This window comes from Coregonus lavaretus (assembly GCF_964263955.1).
Source record: "Coregonus lavaretus genome assembly, chromosome: 32".
NCBI lineage: Eukaryota > Metazoa > Chordata > Actinopteri > Salmoniformes > Salmonidae > Coregonus > Coregonus lavaretus.
In genome coordinates this window covers 12,136,670-12,159,789 of record NC_140019.1, presented here as the reverse complement: position 1 = coordinate 12,159,789, position 23,120 = coordinate 12,136,670, and the positions used below count along the sequence as shown (strand labels likewise).

Sequence of the window (23,120 nt, the reverse complement as noted above, 5' to 3'; positions counted from 1 at the left end):
TCATAGCTGACACCCCATTCTTTCGGCAGACCTCTTTTAATCTTAATTCGGAGCAGATATTTAACAGACTTTTTGGAAAACACACACACACATACAAACACACACACACGCATAGTGCATACATGTCATCATTTTGCAGGTGTCTGACACATACAAAGGGTCCATTCCTGAACACTGGGTCTCCTGGCAGTGATTAGAGCCCCTTGGAAACAACAGGCCCCTTGGCCCTTGGATACCGGTGTGGTGGTTAGCTTTTCTCTTTGCTGCTGTCCCAGGGTTAACAGTGACGCACCACTCTTACTGGAATACACTCACACTCTTTCACAGAGGTGCAGAGGAGCTGGAACTGTGAAGTGAAGTTTAATCTAACTTAAAATTGATGAGTTATAAATCCTTGTAACCAGACAGTTTCCATGGCGATGATGTACGTCAGAGTCACCTAGTTTTCCTCAGGCGAATCGTCTTAGTTTTAACCTTTTACTGCAGTGGGCTAAAATCAGGGTCACACAGAGTGTTTCTAGGTAGTCTTAAACAAATCTACTTTGAAACAAAAGTGTACACCTCACACTCATGGTTATTGGCTTAAAAAAAGAAGACATCTAGACCATGTCAGATATAGAGTTGAAATGTATTACATTTTGAGTTTGCATCCCAATATTACACTTTATATATATCACAGAGTACTTTTTTGGCTTATGTTTTGAAAGATTGTTTATTAATTATGTAATTATGAAAAATATAAATAACATTCCACCCATGAGGCCACTAGAGGGCGATGTGGTCATTTGACTGCAGGAAAGGGCTACAGAAAACCGAGTAAGTCTGACCTGTTAAAATCAGATTTGTTGGCTTGCCTCAGGTGATATTTGTATGGGTGATATGTAAAACAGACTGCTGCTGAATCTAGTTTATCCCTGCCAGTTACACCATTTGGACATTTTGGTTTTACCCCTGTTTGAGTTCTGAAGTTTGTCTCCTGGGACTCTGTTTTTGGGGATGGAGATTGGCGGACAGCGAGAAGGGCATGTAGCAGTATGAAATGCAGTGGCGATTTTTTCCTATTTTTGTCACTTTTCTCTTTTCTTTACCCATCTTTCCTCTGTGCTGAAGTTTTATGACTTTCTCACCGCCTGCTTGTTCGTAAACAAATGGGTTGCCAGGCAACTCTGGCAAACACAGAGCAGGAGCTGGTTGTTAGCGGAGGGGCTCTTTTATCCCCAGCATTGTTCCTCAACTCCCAGACCACCCCATCCCTCCCACCCCTCCACCTTCCCCAACCAGTCCCTACACCCATCCAAACCCCCTGACCCCTCCCCCCATCTCAGGAATCTCAAGCCCTCTTCCTCTCATTCAGGAGGTCGGGGGGGGGGGCACAGTACAAGAGGTGGCACTCTGGGTTCCCTTCATTTCTGTGGAAAATGTATCTCTGATCAGGATGGAATGTGTGTGTCTGCTTGCCTATGTATAGTTGGTATTCAAAGGTCTTCTGATGTTGTCTGTGTGGCCAGTGTCATATCCTCAAAGTAGGAAATCTGGAATAGTAGTGCATAGGGTATTATTGTAACCCCTCTTATGCGCCACCTATGCCCCTCCTCATGTTCTATCTATGGCCTATATGTGTGTGTGTGTGTGAGTATTGTGTGTGTGTGTGTGTTTCCAACACGTTGTGTGTGTGTGTGGAGGCGGGGATGTAATGGGGGCTATGGGGGGGTGTTTCTCTCCCCTCTCTCCCCTTCTTTCTCTCTCTGTCTCCTTGGACACACTGACGGAGTCTCAGTCTTACTATGGCCACCACAACGGAGGAAAGCTCTCCTCTCCCTACCCAGAGAGAACCACACAGACCCGGCCCAGAACCCATCCTGAGACAGCTAGAACAATATCAGCCTCACCTAGAACCAAGACTAGAATGTAGTCTAGAACCCAGTCCTGGACCCATCCTAAACCAGGACCAGACTCTATCTCAGACCCCTTTTCCTTCCCCATCCCCGTCCCACCGCGACAGAGAGGAAGAGGAGGATGAGGACGAAGAGGAAGGAGGTAACTCCGGACCAGGACCAGAGCCTATGGGAGGTGAACATTCAGACCCGGAATGGGTTGAGGAGAGATTCCGTATCGATAGGAAGAAACTGGAGGCCATGCTGTATGGTAAGTTTGCTGAACAGGTGTGATGTGGTCTTGTGGTTATGCTTTGACTTTCAGTGTGGTCATAAATTGACCAAGATTGAATCGTGATAGTACATACATTCGTACAGTTACCTGAGTTGACTCAAAGAAATGTATGAGTTCACAGTACAGTAATTGTAATGCTGTCCACAGTTCTTCTGCATAATGTGAATCCTGAGATGCTCTTAGCACCTGTCTGGCACCTCAGTATATAATTGTCAGGTCATTAAGCAGCTGTCATCATTGTTGTTAAGCATGGTTAAAGTTTCTGCCTTGATGATTTATGAGATAATCTTGCTTGTGTATTCACAGATGTGAGGCTCAGACAGGGGTACGGGAGTATCATCATTCCCATTCTGGCATGACAGTAGTGTAGAGGTGTCTGTCTGTGTTGGTTATCAGTGCAGAGCAGGTCTGTGGCAAACTTCCATCCCTGTGTTACATTGGAAACTCTGGCAGGAGTAGGGAATTAGAGGCTGTTATTTCTCTCCTTCAGCCTTGATGTGGAAGAATCTGAGTATCTGAGAAGGCTTCATGCTGTTCATAGAGTGTATGATTTGTTTTAGTGTGTGCGTGTGTGCGTGTGTGCGTGTGTGCGTGTGTGTGAGAGAGAGAGAGAGAGAGAGAGAGAGAGAGAGAGAGAGAGAGAGAGAGAGAGAGAGAGAGAGAGAGAGAGAGAGAGAGAGAGAGAGAGAGAGAGAGAGAGAGAGAGAGAGAGAGAGAGAGAGAGAGAGAGAGAGAGAGAGAGATTGCATGGGTAGTGCTGTGAATAAGCCACACAACTCACACTGTGCTAGCCAGCCAGTTTTTGATAAACATCATATTCTCTTTCCCTTGAGTGTTAGTTAGCATGCTGTGTTGGGACTGTGATCTGGGACGTTAGGGTGCAAATAATCACTATAGACGGATAGGTATCCTAGTTGTTTTTCCATCCATTTCTAGAGTGTGACAGTGGTTGTTGTTTAATTTCTGGTGGGGTAGGGGGTCCATGCGTCAGTGAAATACATTTGACGCGATTAGCTGTCTCTGGGGCTGGCTTTTGGTGCCCCCCTCCCCTCTCTCTCCGCCCCATGCTGCTCGCTCGCCCATTCCTCGGTTTCGAGGGAGCGTAACCCATGGCGATTAGAGGACGGGGGCTTTTTACAGGGTGAGGGGGGAGCCCCCATAAATGTCCTTGTGAAGCGATGGCCTTTCAAAAATGTTTACCTTCCAGCCCTCGTCCCCCTCTTCTCTGCAAATTTCAACTCTCCCTGTTTAAATGTTGACCTTTAGATCTCACATACTTCTCTCTTTGAAGAGAAGTGTTGCTTAGACACAAACAAACCATTAACCAGTAACCCTGTCTGATTATTGTTTATACTGTATGTTTGTATATCTTTATACCTCCGATTATGGGCAATAAGTGACTCTCTCTCTACCTTTCTGTCTCTTCCTTCTCTTTTACCCTTCTATCTTTCTCTTTTCTCAGCCCCTAGACATGGAGAGGGACTTACAGGTGAAGAGTTCTTTGAGAGAGTAAGTATGCAGAACAAAGGTCACACTGACACTGAGAATAAAGGATGGAGATCAAATAAAAACAATGATAGGCAGACATTCATATAATGCAGAAAATAACTGAAATGAAACGACCTGCATTTAAAAGTCTACAGATTTCCCAGAGGAAGTCTGTATAGAGAACATGAAAGGTCACAGACTGACTGTCGACATTGTTTCTCAGCAATTTGTCGTTGTTACGGCGGTGATGAACCTCTTTGAGATGCTAATGAAGTATTGTCTTCTCTGAATAGGACATGCTTTGGTGTGTGTGTGTGTGTGTGTGGGGGGGGGGGGGGGGGGGGCTGGTGTTGCTCTCATGGTAAAACACCTGTCTTTCAGACTCCTTAGTTTCTCTGTCTCACACATATTGACACCTGTTTTTTCTCGCATTTTTTCTTGCAGGTGATGGTGGAAACTAACACCCAGGTGAAATGGCCATCAAAGCTGAAAATAGGAGCCAAGTCAAAAAAAGGTGATGTTAACACTATCTGGTCCAGAACACCTGACACCTCAATACTCAAACAACCTGTCTCAATCTGTCTCAATCTGGCTCAACCTGCCTCAATCTGTCTCAATCTGTCTCAACCTGTCTCAATCTGTCTCAATCTGTCTCAATCTGTCTCAACCTGTCTCAATCTGTCTCAACCTGTCTCAATCTGTCTCAACCTGTCTCAACCTGTCTCAATCTGTCTCAATCTGTCTCAATCTGTCTCAACCTGTCTCAACCTGTCTCAATCTGTCTCAACCTGTCTCAACCTGTCTCAACCTGTCTCAACCTGTTTCAATCTGTCTCAACCTGTCTCAACCTGTCTCAATCTGTCTCAACCTGTCTCAACCTGTCTCAATCTGTCTCAACCTGTCTCAACCTGTCTCAATCTGTCTCAACCTGTCTCAATCTGTCTCAATCTGTCAACCTGTCTCAATCTGTCTCAATCTCCTATACAACATGATATGCAATATTATACTAAAGATGTATCAGACTTCCTGCTAGTACATGTCTTTTAGATGAATTGTTAGTATCCTTTCTCTTGTATCGATACTGCAGACCCCCATGTGAAAGTGGATGGGAAGAGAGCCAATGTTCAAGAGGCCAAAAAGAAGATTCTAGAACTTTTGGAGACAAAGGTGAGTGTCCTAAACTGAGGTATAATCAAATACCTCACATGTAATTAAGTAAACTAACTAAATACAGTTAGTTAAACCCATGTTCTCCTGAGCCAGGTCAACAAGGTGACCCTGAAGATGGACGTGGCCCACACAGAACACTCCCATGTGATCGGGAAAGGGGGCGGGAACATCAAGAAGGTGATGGAGATGACATCATGCCACATCCACTTTCCTGACTCCAACCGCCACAACGCCACTGGAGAAAAGAGCAACCAGGTACTGTCTCTAAGTAACCCAGAACAGTTTCTTAGCAACTGTCTCTAAGCAACCAGGTACAGCATCTTAGTAACTGAGTATTGTCCCATAGCAACCAGGTACTGCCCGTTAGCTATTGTCCTTCAGCAATTGTATTTTGTCTCTCCCTTCCCTCTCTCTGCCTCCCCTGTCCAGGTGTCCATCGCTGGGCCTGTCCAAGGGGTGGAGGCAGCCAGGAAGAGGATACGAGTCAGTGTCTCTACATCTTAATGCATTGGTGGCTTTCATCTTATTTTGTGCATGAGATCTATACATTATCATGACCTCTCACCCTTCTCTCTTTTGTGTCCCTCAGGATCTTCAGCCCCTGGTGTTGACCTTTGACCTCCCAGTGACCCTGGTGTCCCAGGCCCTGCCGGATGCAGCGTCGCCGGTCATCCAGCAGGTGGCGCAGGCTCTGGGGGTCAGTGTGAGCTTCAGGGCCCAGCCCAGACTGTACAGCAGCTGCTGTGTGGTTAGAGCACTGCAGGGCAATGCCGCCGCCATCAAGGTCAGTGGAACACAGATGTACTGAGAGCCACACACACAGACACACACACACAGACATACACACACAGACATACACACACACACACACACACACTCCCATTTCTCTGTCTCATTGTTTTCTCTATTTCTTTGTGACTTTTAGATGCACTTCCTCCTTACTTTCATAAAAGAAACCTCCACTTAAAAGAGAATATTAATTTAATATGATTAATTATATGCACACATTATTCTCTCTCTCACTCTCTTTCGCTCTCTCTCTGTCTCTGTCTCGCTCTCTCTCTCTCTCTCTGTCTCTCTCTTTCTCTCTCTCTCTCTCTCTCTCTCGCTCTCTCTCTCTCTCTGTCTCTCTCTCTGTCTCTCTCTCTCTGTCTTTGTCTCTTTCTGTCTCTCTCTTTCTCTCTCTCTCTCTCTCTCTCTCTCTCTCTCTCTCTCTCTGTATCTCTCTCTCTCTCCCTCTATCTCTCTCTCTCTCTCTCTCTCTCTCTCTCTCTCTCTCTCTCTCTCTCTGTCTCTCTCTCTCAATTCAATTACATTTCAATTAAATTCAATTAAATGTAAGGGCTTTAGTAGCATGGGAAACATATGTTAACATTGCCAAAGCAAGTGAAGTAGATAGTAAACAAAAGTGAAATAAACAATAAATATTAACAGTAAACATTACACTCAGAAGTTCCAAATGAATAAAGACATTTCAAATGTCATATTATATATATATACAGTGTTGTAACAATGTGCAAATATATGGGAAAATAAATAAACATAAATATGGGTTGTATTTACAATGGTGCTTGTTCTTCACGGGTTGCCCTTTTCTTGTGGCAACAGGTCACAAATCTTGCTGCTGTGATGGCACACTGTGGTTTTTCACCCATTAGATAAGGGAGTTTATCAAAACTGGGTTTGTTTTCGAATTCTTTGTGGATCTCTGTAATCTGAGGGAAATATGTGTCTCTAATATGGTCATACATTTGGCAGGAGGTTAGGAAGAGCAGCTCAGTTTCCACCTCATTTTGTGGGCAGTGTGCACATAGCCTATCTTCTCTTGAGAGCCAGGTCTGCCTACGGCGGCCTTTCTCAATAGCAAGGCTATGCTCACTGAGTCTGTACATAGTCAAAGTTTTCCTTAAGTTTGGGTCAGTCACAGTGGTCAGGTATTCTGCCACTGTGTACTCTCGGTTTAGGGCCAAATAGCATTCTAGTTTGCTCTGTTTTTTTTGTTAATTCTTTCCAATGTGTGAAGTAATTCTCTTTTTGTTTTCTCATGTTTTGGTTGGGTCTAATTGTGTTGTTGTTGTTGTCCTGGGGCTCTGTGGGGTCTGTTTGTGTTTGTGAACAGAGCCCCAGGACCAGCTTACTTAGGGAACTCTTCTCCAAGTTCATCTCTGTAGGTGATGGCTTTGTTATGAAAGGTTTGGGAATCGCTTCCTTTTAAGTGGTTATAGAATTTAACGGCTCTTTTCTGGATTTTGATCATTAGCGGGTATCGGCCTAATTCTGCTCTGCATGCATTATTTGGTGTTTTTCGTTGTACATGGAGGATATTTTTGCAGAATTCTGCATGCAGAGTCTCAATTTGGTGTTTGTCCCATTTTGTGAATTCTTGGTTGGTGAGGGGACCCCAGACCTCACAACCATAAAGGGCAATGGGTTCTATAACTGATTCAATTATTTTTAGACAGATCCTAATTGGTATGTCGAATTTTATGTTCCTTTTGATGGCGTAGAAGGCCCTTCTTGCCTTGTCTCTCAGATCGTTCACAGCTTGGTGGAAGTTACCTGTGGCGCTGATGTTTAGGCCGAGGTATGTGTAGTTTTTTGTGTGCTCTAGGGCAACGGTGTCTAGATGGAATTTGTATTTGTGGTCCTGGCAACTGGACCTTTTTTGGAACACCATTATTTTTGTCTTACTGAGATTTACTGTCAGGGCCCAGGTCTGACAGAATCTCTGCAGAAGATCTAGGTGCTGCTGTAGGCCCTCCTTGGTTGGTGACAGAAGCACCAGATCATCAGCAAACAGTAGACACTTGACTTCAGATTCTAGTAGGGTGAGGCCGGGTGCTGCAGACTGTTCTAGTGCCCTCGCTAATTCGTTGATATACATGTTGAAGAGGGTGGGGCTTAAACTGTATCCCTGTCTCTGTGTGTGTTTTTTGCCAATTTTAACCGCACACTTGTTGTTTGTATACATGGATTTTATAATGTCATATGTTTTTCCCCCAACCCCACTTTCCATCAATTTGTATAGCAGACCCACATGCCAAATTGAGTCAAAAGCTTTTTTTAAATCAATAAAGCATGAGAAGACTCTCTCTCTCTCTCTCTCTCTCTCTCTCTCTCTCTCTCTCTCTCTCTCTCTCTCTCTCTCTCTCTCTCTCTCTCTCTCTGTCTCTCTCTACCTCTGAACCCTAACAGAAGGCGGTGTGTGTGCTGATGGAGCTGCTGCTGGGGTCGGAGCTCGGGGCTGGGGGTCAGGGTGGGGTCACGGGGCTGGTCAGCACCCAGCTGGACGTGACCTCCCAGCAGCACCTCTTCCTGCTGGGGCAGAACGGAGCCCACTTCCTGGGGGTCATGCACCAGACTCAGACCCAGATAGTTCTGCCAGACCTCAACGCCCCACAGAACCCCCCCTCACTGCTCATCCAGGGAAGCCCAGACGGAGTGTGTCTGGCCAGGCAGCAACTCATGGTGAGGAGCGGTCAAAGTTGACGTTTTTATTTTGATTAATTGATTGATTATTTTATTCAACCAGACAGACAGTTAGATTTGAGGTAAAAGTGGAACCTTGTTTACTGTGGAGAATTTGCTAAGAGAGGACCGTAAGAAAACCCTCTGTTGTCGTTCTACAGGACTGTCTGCCTGTGTGCCTGATGTTTGACATGCGTGAGGATGGGGAGGCAGACCCTCGTAAACTGGCTCAGATGATGCAGAGTCTGGGGGTCTTCATCAGCGTCAAACCCAAAGTCAAACAGACCGCCAAGGTACAATAGTGCTATAGCAAGTGTTATAGTCATATTATTGCTAAATGTGTGTGATGAAGTACTGTACTGTGTTGGACTATATTTCCTGGTTTGTATGACATGGGGAGAATCTCAATTGCATACTCCTCGTGGCCTCTCTCCTCTCTCCTAGCCTCCTTCCCAAAACCATTGGATGAGAAAGAGGTCCCTCCCCTCTGACCTTCTCCTCCAATTGGTTTTGAGAAGGAGGTGAGGAGAGAGGACACGAGGAGTATGCAATTGAGATTCTCCCATTGTTTTGTGTGTTGGACTACATTTCCTGGTTCGTATGACATTGTGTTGTGTGTTGGACTACATTTCCTGGTTCGTATGACATTGTGTTGTGTGTTGGACTACATTTCCCAGTCAGTGGTGGTAAAGGGTCTGGAGAGGAACATCCCCAGTCTGTACGAGGCTCGGCGGCTGCTGCTAGGGCTGGCGTCCAGCGAAGTCGCCATGACAGCCAAGATGAACTCTGACCCCATGTTGGCCGGTAACGGGCTGACCAACTACTGGCTCAACATGCTGCTGCAGCAACTCCGCCTCTCCGACCACGGTGTGTGTGTTTGTGTGTGTGTGTGTGTGTGTGTTAGTGTCTTTTCATTTATGTATCACTGTTTTCACCTGTCCTATTCTAATCTTTCATCTGGTCTTCCTTTGTCTCAGGCTCAGTGCCCACCGCTGAGGCTGTGAATGGCTCTTTTTCCCAAACTAAACCTCACCCGTCACCCCCACCAGGCCTAACTCCGCCCTCTGAGGAAGTGAGGATGGGACTGAAGGGGAAAGAGAGCAGGCAACTGGAGAAGGTGTGGAGAGATAGGGTCACCATCAGATCACAGTATTAATCCATATAACTAACAGACAACATTACAAAAAAAACAGCCACCGTTAGCCCGCTTGTACTAGACTCAGTTAAGTGAAGTACTGTGAGAATTTGAGAGAGTGTGAGATATATTGGATTGATACCACAGGAGGCTGCTGAGGGGAGGACGGCCCATAATAATCGCTGGAATGGAGTGAATGGAATGGTATCAAACACATTCCATTCATTCCGTTCCAGCCATTACTATGAGCCCGTCCTCCCCAATTAAGGTGCCACCAGCCTCCTGTGATTGATACAGTAGTAAGGCGTTTCCCTGCAGGGGATTTGATTCTGCAGTTGTCCTAAGGGTGGTGCTATTGGATCAGTAGGATCAGGTTTGACCAATGAGATCACCTCTGTTTCCCCAGATCCCAGAAAACGAGGATCCATCCGGCCTGTCTGACGAGGACGAGAGCCCTAGTCCGATGACATCAGAGCTGAGTGATGTCATGAGCCAGGTCAGGATGATAAGTCGGAGGAGCAGCCTCCAGGGTCCTGAAGTCTGCAGGTTCCTCAACCAGGGGAGACGCCACTCAACAGGCCAGGTCATGAACATGAGGTAAACACATTCACACTAGGGAGTGTACTGTGACATTAAGTTGTCCCTAGACACAATGGTTGAGGTTAGGATTTTTGTTGGATAGGCCCAAATATCTGTGGATTTGATCTGGGGCCCCTGTTTTTTCAGAAGGGAATTAAAAACTATAAAACCAAAAAATATTTTTTATGTTTTGCCTTTTGTTCTGCTGTTTGATATATTGCCTCTGGAAAACAACAAGTTAATTTGGGACTGCAGTGTTATTTTTTTGCAGTTTAGCAACACTCTCATTCTAAATAATAATATCAGAACGGTATTGCATTTATTCATTCCCTCTCTCCAGTATCATGTCTCAATGTTCCTTACAGCCCTTGGATTAGTTGAGAGAGCTACTTGGCTAAGTGAGTCCTACAAACAGCCTTCATGCTCTGTGGCTCAGACCTGACCTTGGTCTCACTGCTGCTGCTCTGTTGCAGACTGCTGGACGGAGAGATGGAGGGAGGACGGAGTGAGAGACGCAACAGCCTGAGAGAGATGGAGGGAGGGAGGGGTGATAGTAGACGGAACAGCCTGAGAGAGATGGAGGGAGGGAGGGGTGATAGTAGACGGAACAGCCTGAGGAGGGATGCGACTCAGACTCAGGACACTCTCTCTGACGTGTCAAGGAATGAGGTGAGACTCTCACTCTGATTTACAATGATTCATTAATAGGTTTTGTTGCACATTGATCGTGGATGAGGTGAGAACTTCCCCCAGCTAGAACTTAAAAAACCTAAATGAGAAATATAGAAGAGCATGTTATGTGTCACACAGTGTGACTTTGTAGACTGTGTCACACAGTGTGACTTTGTAGACTGTGTCACACAGTGTGACTTTGTAGACTGTGTCACACAGTGTGACTTTGTAGACTGTGTCACACAGTGTGACTTTGTAGACTGTGTCACACAGTGTGACTTTGTAGACTGTGTCACACAGTGTGACTTTGTAGACTGTGTCACACAGTGTGACTTTGTAGACTGTGTCACCAATTGATTTCAACTCTTTCTTTGAGTCTTACAAAATCTCATTTGAAGAATTTGATTGTGTGTTTGTGGTGGTTGTTGTTTTTGCCCTTATTTGTCCTATTTGTGCCGCTGTACCAAAGGTTACCGTGGGGAAAACATGTTTATCTCCACGGTAATGACAGGATGTGCTAGGTCAAGTCATCTTCTGTTCTCTCAGTAAATCAGGTTCCCCCACAGAACACATCATTTACAGAACAGCGTAACTGCATTTCCTCCTTTATTTACCGACTTCATCCCCCTTTTCCTGTTTCTGCAGGATTACGACTATGAGATGAAGAAACTGCTGGCAACTAGAGGTGAGTCCTTTTAAATATCCTGTTGTGTGATCAGAAGCTCAGCTCATTAAAAACATCATTTTGGTTTGTCCAGGGTTCAGTCACACAGAAAGGTATTTTTGGACCTGCAGAGGAGTCCTACCAAGAGGGACCCATTTAGCAGCTGCACCTGGCCAAATTAGTTTTCATTGCATATCATTGGAATGGGTCACTTGCCACTGTCTTCTATTGAGAGACAAGGCAGCTCGTGTTTGTTATTCAGATCAGTGATGGAGGGAATACATTAACCTGAGACTATGAGCCAGAGCCTTGAGAGAGGACCCATTTATTTTCTGCACATTGCCAGAGAGGTGATGGAGGGGACACACTTATGGTGTGCACCGTGCCAAAGTTAGATAGAGGATCATTGCTACTCCCACTGAATGTACACATTCTGGTGTCTGATACACTGTCTCAGCCACACAACCACACACACACACACACACACACACACACACACACACATACACACACACACACACACACAGACACACACTCTCTTCACCATCATTCAGAATTAGGGATATTCTGAGGATCTTTAGCCAAATGGTTCTAAATTCCCTCAGTGTTGCTTTATGGGATTATGAATTAGCAGTTTGAATGAGCCATCTGCCTCTTGGTCATTATGATACCCATATGTCTATCTATGAGAGCTAGACACACACACGTGCACGTGCACACACACACTCCCACTCACACAATGTTTTTTTTACACATCACACACTCATACATGGATCCTGGAATACACACTCTCACACTAATTTCAATGTGTTTAGTGTCTATGACTATGAGATTCTTCATTAAGCATTCTATATCAGTGCAATTCTCTATGAATCTATCTGTATTATTCAACACCTGACAACAACGGCTACCAATTAAACCACTGTTTGTGAGTGATTGATATTTATAACTTTGTGTGTATGTTTCTTAGAGTAAGTAAGTTATGTGTGTCTTTATGTTTTTGTCTGTGTATCTATCTGATCTGTCTATGGCTGCGTTTACACAGGCAGTCTAAATCGGATATTTTGCCAATAATTGGTCATTTGAACAATCAGATCAGATCTTTTGCCAATAATTGGGCAAAAAAATCAGAATTGGTTGTCCTGTGTAAACGCATCCTACGTGTGTGTGTGAGATGCATTTTATCTGTACTCTCCCAGCCATGCAGAGGAATCCGGTGGTGACAGAGGTTCGGACCCCCACTGATACCTGGAGTGGTCTGGGCTTCTCTAAGTCCATGCCTGCCGAGGCTGTTAAGGAGCTACGCAACATCAGCCGACGCAGCTACAAACCCTACCAGGCAAACACTGGCCAACAACAACAACAGGTACAACTGCTAATATCTTACCTGTACTAGAATCCCTATAAACCCTACCTGACAAACATTGGATAGCAACAGGTACAGCTCACCTTACTAGCTACTATCAGCTTACCTGTGGAAAATTGGCCAAAGGGTTTAAACCAGCATTGTCTCACCTGTGATACTATTTCACCTGTACTAGGGTTATCATCTTACCTGCTTTTACATCAACCAACAGATTAGTACAACGATAAATATTCCATGGGCTGTATTGCTGACCTGTCCTCTTAGTCTCCACCAGGCAGGGTTTATCAGCCGTTAAGCAGCTGCCCTCGCTAAATGTTCTGTGGACAGTCACTGAACACCACGCTAATTTGGGTTAATAGATAAGATTGGGAACTGTCTGATGGCTTCTGTGTTGTTCTGCGCGAGGGGATTTAGGAGTGTGTGCGTTTCGCCTAAGTGCCTGATTATTTTTTAGCGAGCTTGGAGAGGTATTGAGCTGGTTGAGAGTTTGTTTAGAAATATGATTATTCTCAGTGTTATTTGGCGCGATTGGTATTCTTGCACTGAGAAATACCCAGAGCGGAGGAAAGAAACTGTGAGCACCAATTACCTCCCTGTCTCATCCACTCATCCTCAGGGAGGGAGCGAGAGAAGGAGAGAGTGAGTGAGAGAGGGGGGTGGAGGAAAAGTGAGGAACAAAGCAAAGGAAGTGTAAACAAGCAGAATATATGCAATTAAACCCCATCTCTCCCCCATCCTTCTCTCCCCCATCCTTCTCTCTCCCACTCTTTTCTCTCTTTTGCTCTCTCTCTCCATGTAGACCTGGGTCCCGCAGAATGGGAAGGAGAAAGTGTCTAATGGCAGTAATTCAGAGAACTGGCGTGACAGACGAGGATCATCCTCTTCATCCTCCCCCATTTTCCCTTCTCCATCTTCCTCCTCCTCTTCCTCCCCCTCTAACTTCTCCTCTTCCTTCTCCTCCTCCACGTCGTCCTTCCCGGCATTTGCGTCTTCAACAAACAGACCCCGAACCGATAAAACCTGTATGTTTTTTTCTGTGTCTCTAAGAGAGAGAGCGAGAGAGTGTGTCTACAAAGAGAAATTTGAATGAAATGCAATTCCAATGTCTGGCTAATCTTCAATGTAGTCAGTATCAAAGCTCTGCTTTAAATGTCTTCCATCTGACAGCTATAGAAAGATATGAGAATACTTTGTTATGCGTAACTGTTCCTTCTGTCACTCCCCTACTCTCCCCATCCCTCCCTGACCTCTTCACCTTTGACCTCTGACCCCTAGCGGAGAGCTTCCTGAGCTGCAGTAACTACTTTGAGTGCGTGTCCTCGGTGAGGGCGTTGACTGCTAGCCAGCGGAGCCCCTCCCCCCAGCCAACAGATGACCTCCCAGAGCTACTGAGCCAGCTGGGTATGGGGAAGTACATCGACGTGTTCCAACAGCAAGAGGTACAGACAGACAGCTAGTGCCCCCTGGGGCATAGAAGTAACACATTCACAGAGAAACAGGTCATTCCTCGATCTGTTGAAGTAGCCTACATAGGCAGGACTGACTGAGGTGTTTTCAGTGGCACAGAGGATGACTCAATGATCATCCAGTCTATGTACTGTCTGAAGAACTGTGTTTTCATGCCCCCTATTTCCGCAGATAGATTTCCAGACTTTCCTGACTCTGTCTGACGAGGATCTGAAAGAGGTGGGAGTGTCCACCTTTGGAGCGAGAAGGAAGATGCTACTGGCCATCTCAGGTGAGTGATCGGTAAACACCATATAAAACCAATCCACTTTTCTAACGTGGACATCTTATGTATAGAACATCTCTCTCTCGCTCTCTCTCTCCATCCACCCATACATCCAGACCTAAACAAAAGCAAGAGGAAACTGTCAGAGACGCCTGCTGTGAAGCCAGTCTACCTAGAAGGCGGGGCTAGTGGCCGGCTCCCACGAATCATGGATGAGGACAACGCTGCTCAAACAAACCACTGGTGAACCCCACACAACATTACCTAACCTGGGTAGAACTGCCTGTAGGAACAGATCCAGGATCAGATTGGCTTCCACATATCCTAACCTTGGTGGCAAACCCAAAAATGACTTTAGATCAGTGTCTAAGGGCAATTTCATCCTACTGCCATGCCCTACACCAGCAGCCTTTACCCAAAGCCTGTCCTAACAACCTCAAGACCAGGAGGACCCTAGCATTGGGAAGACTCCAGTATTGTCTAAAGGAATGCTGAGCATTCATACAAACTATGTGACACTATGTGGACTGTCACAGACATTCTCTCTTTTCTATTGGCCTCTCTTCTCCTCAGATAGTGCCTTATGCAAGTCTGTGTTCCTCTACTCTGTGTGTTGTGGGTTGAAGTCCACTGTTAACCACATATATGCATTGTACATAAACCTACAAGGGAAAAATGAGAATGTATAATGATATTATTAGAGATGATTATTAAACGTTTCCAAAAACTTGCTGCCTCTTTTTTACCCGAGGACTCAACCAAATGTTTCTCAAACCAATTGATCTGAATTAAAGCCTTCGTTGGAATGACTTGTATTTTAGCACAGTAACTCAAATATGATCCAATAAATTAGAGGTCCACCGCTAGAGGGCACTGACGTCACAAACAGTGTGCTTTTTTTGTAGGTTCAAGTCACATTCTCCACTCCTTGTTATTGCATCAATAGGCCTAATTATACGTCAATTTTAGAAGGAAATCAACCAGCAATGACATTAAATAGAGCTTGATGGAAAGCCAGGAGTTGGGTTGCTATATGAACATTCAAATAAATGAATCAACAAAAAAATTATAGCCCAACGGATTTATTCTCGTGAGTAATGTGAAACGCTTTCAATATTGTTTCTCCTCACCTGAGCGCACATCTAAAAGTTCCAATTACATTTATCAGCAGTTAGCAGGCGTGAAGTTATTGCCTCCGTATTTGAGTCGTTTCTCATTTATTTAGAATATTGGTAATTAGGTGGGATCACGAGGGCCTCCGGGGGCCAACAACCGAATATAAACGATATTGCTAGACTAGATTGACGCGTTTTATCATACCAAAATGAAATTATTTGGTTGTCATTTTAAGTGAAAACTATCTAGCAATTTTTTAAATAAGGCTATGTGCACATGGCTTTGATAAACATTTGCCATAAGAATACAAACAAGACCTATAGAAAGCAGAGCAAAGCAAATCAATTCATAGCACCATTTTTTTTTTTTGTACACTTCCAAATCAGGCGGGTTGCCCCTCATCGCACTGGTGGCGCTGCGGTTGCATGTCTCATCAGTCACACTGGGCACCGGATGAAAATAGTCCCGGGGAGCGACAGCCGCTCCGTATCCACTCAGAGTGAAGACATGTCGGACTGCCTGGTCCCAGAGCCAGGAGAGATGAGAGAGGATGTGGAAGGACTGGGTTGGGAGAGATTATCCCCGTTTATTATAACGACCGTGTCACTTACATCGCATGCTGCAGGCCACGTAGGCGTGAATGAGAAACGCTTTGTTTGGACCCGTTTTTCTTTGGCTGCTATGACAGACCCTGCTGGTTTTCTGTTCTACCTGATAATTAATTTCACACACCTGGTGTCCCATGTCTAAATCAGTCCCTGATAAGAGGGGAAGAAGGAAAAAGAGCAGTGGAACTGGCTTCGAGGTCAAATTTTGAATTTGAGGGGTGTAGGCTTTACCGTTTTGTTTTTCCACAGTCGAGTCCCTCTGCTCCTAGTGACATCGGGCGCGGCGCTTGGTTCTGAAAGGACAGGGGTGCGGAAAGATCGGCGCTCGCAATTCTACTCTGCAGCGGGTCAGAAGGCGAAGCGCACAGGCCATATTGAAATGGGAGACAACTCGAGGCTATATGAAATAGGCCTATAGCAGATAATAAACATTATTGTAAGTGACAGGTATATTCACAGTGCTCTATTCTATAGAAGCCTTAATGGAGCCTAACATTGCCATATGTTATAGGACTATACTCAAAGGAGCATTCTAAAAAGACTGCCTAGGTTATACTCGGCTCGCATTTTGATGACCAGAAAAGTTATCTAGGGATAACAACTATAGAGGAAAAATGTGTATGCTTATCTCAATCATGAAAGTACAGAATAATCCATCACCCCAAAACATATCCTTCTTATTGGCAGTAGTATCACCTGGAAATATTGCCTTGCAACAACAAACATTCGTTTATTCCCTTGTGAATGCACCATTCCCTCCGTTGTAAATCAATGACACACCAGCACTGCAAAGACAAATAGAGAGGGAAGAATGGAGGGAGACATGGAGAGGGAGGTATAGAGGAGGGGGGAGCGATTGGGAGAGAGAGAGAGAGAGACCGCTATCAGAGAGGCGGAGTCTGAGCGGAAGAGTTACCGAGGGTGGGAGAGAGACAGTTCTCACGAGGCTTGTTCCTGCTGCTCCTGGTCACGGTCAGTATTACCGCGGAGTTCAGAGCTACCGGAGGTCCCGTGGATAATTAGGCTACTCTACCGTCTGACCGAAAAAAAAACGTCTAACTGACAGCCACAGAAACTTCCCACCCTAGACCTCTGTTTTCCCCAGGAGCTGGACACAAGCTATCCGAGGTAGGTGGACGGAAGAGCGGGGTGGGTTTGTGAACTAGGACCGGTGGAGACAGATTTGTATATGAGAAGGAAAGGGAGAGAGTTATGTAGTCTACGCATTTCTGGTTCACTCCTGCTTTGGTAAAAGGAGATGAGAGAGGCGCGCGCTCCAAGTAGACGGTAATTGCCTATTTATACCGGCTGAGAGCCTCTCGAGCTAATCGTTTTCCAGTGATCCATCTGCCACGGTGTGCAAATGCGATGTCTCCAAATGTTTATAATCAACTTAGGAGGAGCAGCAATTTCATAAGAGGCAATCTCCAGTATTTACTCAGTCTAATTCATCCAATCTAATAGATTGAATAACATCCTGTCCTTGTCCATTTTGATGCTGACATATTTACATAATGAAATTAATATTCAATCCATGACAAAGTGCAGGTGAATTAACCTACATGTAGGTGTATACTTGTATGAACAATTATGCCTAGTCCACTTCATGCGCATCAGGGCAGCAGGCTCATTTACCTCCCTTGCTGTCTTAATTCCTCTCGTTCTCAATGTCACTTTCTCTCTCATTTTCTCTTTCCTTTTCTCTCTTATTTCAGACGATGCTTTTCTGTCTGCTGCCTCTCGCGGCTCTCTTGCTGCGCACGGAGGGCAGGCGCGGGGGAACCGTGGTCGGTAACAAAAACATTGGCCACGCGCTGGACAACGACAAATGGCTCAGCACCGTATCTCAATACGACAAGGACAGATATTGGAACAAATTCAGAGATGTGAGTTTCTAGTTACTGTGTTTTTTTCGCAACTTTCCTCACAATTTGGCCATTTTGGCGACTGTTGTAGCCCAGGACAATGTTAGAAAGACTGGCTGACCACGAGGCCCTGCCTTGCTGTTGCAGTCCCAGTAATGGTTGGGTGATTTGACTGACGCAGGTGTGTATGCAGCCCCGTCCTTGACACACCCTTACAGTAGGTAAGTGAGTGAGTCCCAGCCAGGCAGGCAGTGGACTTAATCCAATGTGTGGGCACTCAGCAGGTAGAACAGTTTAGAGTGGAGCTCATGTGCTGTGAATGAACTGCTCACTCAGTAAGGGAATGAGGCACATCGAGAGAGTGTGCGAGAGAGAGTGTATGGGTGTGTATGAGAGAGAGAGGGAGTGGGAGAGACAGATACAGTATGGACATTCAGGGCCAGGCATAAGCCTCTCCCCCGCATGGCAAAATGTGTAGAATTGCAGAAAGCTTGCTTTATAACAGCAACATTTTCTCTAATCCCCATGGCAAAATGTGTAGAATTGCAGGAAATTAACTCTAAAATGTACATTTTTCTCTCTGCCCTCGCTTAGGGCCCCGAAAAGGCCTATTGAGATACCATGCAGGCTAGGGACACGCTATATTGAGATACCATGCAGGCTAGGGACACGCCATATTGAGATACCATGCAGGCTAGGGACACGCCATATTGAGATACCATGCAGGCTAGGGACACGCCCTATTGAGATACCATGCAATACAATGGAACCATAGCCCTGCTCACCCTCAACACAACCCTGACACCACTCTGACACCACTGCTTGGTTCTGTAATCAGAAGAACACAGTGTTTTAGGGGGTCTCAAATGGCACCCTATTCCCTATATAGTGCACTACTTTTGACCAGGGCCCATAGGGCTATAGGGAATAGGGGGCCATCATAACCTCCTTTGTGTTCTCTCTAATGTATGAAGGATAGATCTTGAAGTGGGCAATGGTCTTTTTCTGTTAGCAGCTGTCTCAGCTAGCCGTGCCATGATGGTTATTGTGTAATAAGGCATGCAGCAGTGAGAAGGTTTGCATGAACTTAAGCTAACCTTCTCTTGACTGGAGTCAGTGATGTGGGAGCTAGGATTGACCCTGGCCCTGCATTATTCTTCATTGGAGTGGCGGTGTGAGACCTAGCCACAACGCAGCATGTAAATGGCCTTAAGCGAGGAAGCTGGAGCGCGAGCCAGAGCAAGCGTTAGCAAAATCCCTTAAAGCCTTTTGGTATGTGTGGGTCGGGTGGAGGGAGTGTGTGTGTGAGTGTGTGTGTGTGTGTGTGGCGTGTGCGGCCTACACACCGACACTCTCCAAGGTCTTCAATGCAAATTGAACTCATTACGTGGAAGCTGCTCGCTGTCTGGGAGGAGAGGAGAGGGGGACTAGGGATGGAGGAGTGTAGATGGGCTGTGACATTTTGGTTTAATATTTTATGTTGTTTTTTCCCGGCCTGAGAGGGCAGCACTATGGTGTGTGTCTGCAGACACATACCTGCAGGTCGTAAGGCTCTTTCTAGCCACTCAGGTCATCAATTATTCTTCCCCTCTCTCTTTCCCCTCCCTCTCAGCTCTCTCCATACCTCTCACTCTTTCTCTTCCCTTTGAATACCTTGGCTATTACTGGCATCACTCCCTTTACTTCTGTGTCATCTAGTCTCTTACCTCTCACCCCATTTTGCCTCATTTACTCTCCTAACCGTCTGTTTCTTTTCCTGATTGTCTCTCTCGCTCTCGCTCGCTCTCTCTCTCTCTCTCTCTCTCTCTCTCTCTCTCTCTCTCTCTCTCTCTCTCTCTCTCTCTCTCTCTCTCTCTCTCTCTCTCTCTCTCTCGCTCTCTCTCAATTAATTCAGTTCAATTCAAGGGGCTTTATTGGCATGGGAAACATGCTTACATTGTCAAAGCAACTGAAATGGATAAACAAAAGTGAAATAAAAAATGAACAGTAAATATTACACTCACACAAGTTCCAAAAGAATAAAGACATTTAAAATGTCATATTATGTCAATATACAGTGTTGTAACGATGTGCAAATAGTAAAAGTAAAAATAAATAAACATAAATATGGGTTGTATTTACAATGGTGTTTGTTCTTCACCTGGTTGCCCTTTTCTTGTGGCAACAGGTCACAAATGTTGCTGTTGTGATTGCACGCTGTGGTATTTCACCAAATAGATATGGGAGTTTATCAACAGTTGATTTTTTTTCCGAATTCTTTGTGGGTCTGTGTAATCTGAGAGAAATATGTGTCTCTAATATGGTCATACATCTCACTCTCATTCCCCCTCATTCCCTCTCTCTCTGTCTGTGAGACACTGGATGATAGTGATGTGCGGTTCACAAATCATTTGTTCCCAGAACATTCATTAGGTTGCGGTATATGTTCTCATAACACAAAAACTGTGCAGGCGTGGTGATGATTTATAGAATGTTTGTATAAAACTGATGATGCAAGAACCTTCCTTGAACACATTTAATCTGTTCTTTAAAGGTTCCCAGAATGTTTCATTAGGTTGTGGAAACATTGTGGGGACATCACAAAAGAGATGTTCTCAAAACACCAAAATATCCAGTTGTGCAGATGATTATACAATGTTTCTTTTAGGGTACAAAAGACATTCACCTAGTATTACAAGAACGTTCCCAGAACACATTTAGTCTATTCTTTAAAGGTTCCCAGAACATTTAATTAGGTTGTGGGAACAGTGTGGCTACATTATAAGAGAGAGTTTTCCAAAACACAAAATATGCTCATTTTGATGACATTCATACACTGTTTAAGTTAGGTTGCACAGGACATGCCCTTAGTTTTTATATATATTGTCAGAAATGCAGAATTTAGACTAACTGTAAAAACATAGAACATTGTGTAAAAATTGACTGGATACCTTGTAAATATGAGCCCAGAAGTACGCAGCATATAAAGAGGATGGGTGACGTGATGGTGAATAACCCACTTACCAGAATTTCCCTGGGTTATTTATGTCTAAGAAGGCTAAAAAGGAAGCATGGAATTCCTGATTGACCATACTGCCATGGCTATATACTGCCAAAAGACAACAAAAGAGCGCTTCCTTGGTGGCGCAGAGGATAAAAGACCTGGCTTGAGAACCAAACATTGCAGGTTCAAGCCCTACATGTGAAGATTGTCAATAAAAAAAATCTGGTTGTGTTTGTATGATTAAATGCTGTTCAAAAGTCCTATGAATGAAATTACAGTACCTTCAGAAAGTATTCACACCCCTTGACTTTTTCCACATTTTGTTGTTACAAAGCGGTATGAAAATGGATTGAATTGTATTTTTTTGTCAACGATCTACAAACAATAGTCTGTAATGTCAAAGTGGAAGAAAAATTATAGTATAAAAAAAAGGAAAATAAAACACTATCTTGATTAGATAAGTATTCAACCCCCTGAGTCAATACACGTTAGAATCACCTTTGGCAGTGATTACTGCTGTGAGTATTTTTGGGTAAGTCTCTAAGAGCTTTACACACCTGGATTTGACAATATTTGCCCATTATTCTTTAAAAATATTCTTCAAGCTCTGTCAAGTTGGTTGTTGATCATTGCTAGACAGCCATTTTCAAGTCAATTTAAGTCAAAACTGTAACCAGGCCACTCAGGAACATGTAATGTTGTCTTGGTAAGCAACTCCAGAATATATTTGGCCTCTGGTTTTAGTTTTTTGTTTTGCTGAAAGGTGAATTTATCTCCCAGTGTCTGTTGGAAAGCAGACTCTATTAGCTCTATTACGTTTATTTTTATTGAAAAAAAACTCCCTAGCCCTTGCCGATGACAAGCATACCTATAACATGATGCAGCCACCACCATGCTTGAAAATATGAAGAGTGGTACTCAGTGATGTGTTGTGTTGGATTTGCCCCAAACATAACGCTTTGTATTCAGGACAAAAAAATAGATATCTTTGCCAACTTCATTGCAGTATTACTTTAGTGCCTTATTGCAAACAGGATACATGTTTGGAATTTTTTCTTCTGTTTAGGCTTCCTTATTTCACTTTGTAATGCAGGTTAGTATTGTGGAGTAACTACAATGTTTTTGATCCATCCTCAGTTTTCTCCTATCACAGCCATTAAACTCTGTAATGGATTTAAAATCACCATTGGCCTCATGGTGAAATCCCTGAGCGGTTTCCTTCCTCTCCGGCAACTGAGTTAGGAAGGACTCCTGTATCTTTGTATTGACTGGGGGAAAAAACATCACGTTAAACACTGTTATTGCACACAGAGTGAGTCCATGCAATTTATAATGTGCATTATTTTAGTATTTTTATGGTACTTTTTACCCCCAATTGGTAGTTACAGTCTTGTCCCATCGCTGCAACTCCCGTACGGACTCGGGAGAGGCGAAGGTCGAGAGCCATGCGCACTGCTTCTTGACACACTGCTCTCTTAACCCAGAAGCCAGCCGCACCAATGTATCGGAGGAAACACCAAACAACTGGTGGCCGTGTCAGCGTGCATGCAACCGGCCCGCCACAGGAGTCGCTAGAGCACGATGGGACAAGGACATCCCGGCCGGCCAAACCCTCCCTAACCCGGTCGACGCTGGGAAAATTGTGCGCCACCTCATGGGTCTCCCGGTCGCGGCCGGCTGCGACACAGCCTGGGATCAAACCCGGGTCTGTAGTGACGCCTCAAGCACTGCGATGCAGTGCCTTAGACTGCTGCGCCACTTGGGAGGCTTATGTGAATTGTTAAGCAACAGTTTTACTCCTGAACTTATTTAGGCTTGTCATAACAAAGGGGTTGAAAAATGAAATTCCGCGGTGACATTATGGGGTATTGTGTGTAGATCAGTGACACAAAATCTAGATGTTGTCCATTTTTAATTCAGGCTGTAACACAACAAAATGTGTAAAAAAATCAAGGGGTGTGAATACTTTCTGAAGGCACTGTATATGCAGATTGTCAACATATGAAGTGTAAAAAAATATGTTTGTGTTTGTATGAATAAATACTTTTCAAATGTCCTATGAATGAAATTAAAATGCCATGTGTCTCCATATCACCTATAGTACA

General features: G+C 44.6%; 2 protein-coding genes across 2 annotated transcripts in view; both read left to right on the top strand.

Annotated features, from left to right (window-relative positions):
• Nucleotides 1-1,784: 1,784 nt before the first annotated feature.
• LOC311107778 (protein bicaudal C homolog 1-A-like) lies at nt 1,785-14,690 on the top strand (the record flags this gene model as incomplete). Its single annotated transcript, XM_084150320.1, has 19 exons — nt 1,785-2,145; nt 3,632-3,678; nt 4,102-4,171; nt 4,745-4,824; nt 4,921-5,082; nt 5,257-5,310; nt 5,417-5,611; nt 8,023-8,295; nt 8,457-8,588; nt 8,973-9,162; nt 9,273-9,412; nt 9,837-10,027; nt 10,483-10,678; nt 11,327-11,366; nt 12,545-12,711; nt 13,511-13,733; nt 13,987-14,150; nt 14,350-14,449; nt 14,560-14,690. 19 exons carry the CDS (start codon nt 1,785-1,787, stop codon nt 14,688-14,690), a joined length of 2,916 nt encoding a protein of 971 aa, XP_084006446.1.
• A 1,322-nt stretch (nt 14,691-16,012) lies between these two features.
• Nucleotides 16,013-23,120, top strand: part of LOC311107704 (testican-1-like) — a gene marked incomplete at both ends in the record, with an annotated part of 184,285 nt that continues 177,177 nt past the window's right edge. The window contains 3 exons of the mRNA XM_084150223.1: nt 16,013-16,124; nt 17,273-17,295; nt 17,883-18,053. Coding sequence (XP_084006349.1) covers nt 16,013-16,124; nt 17,273-17,295; nt 17,883-18,053 — 306 coding nt within the window. The remainder of the gene's footprint in view (nt 16,125-17,272; nt 17,296-17,882; nt 18,054-23,120) is intronic.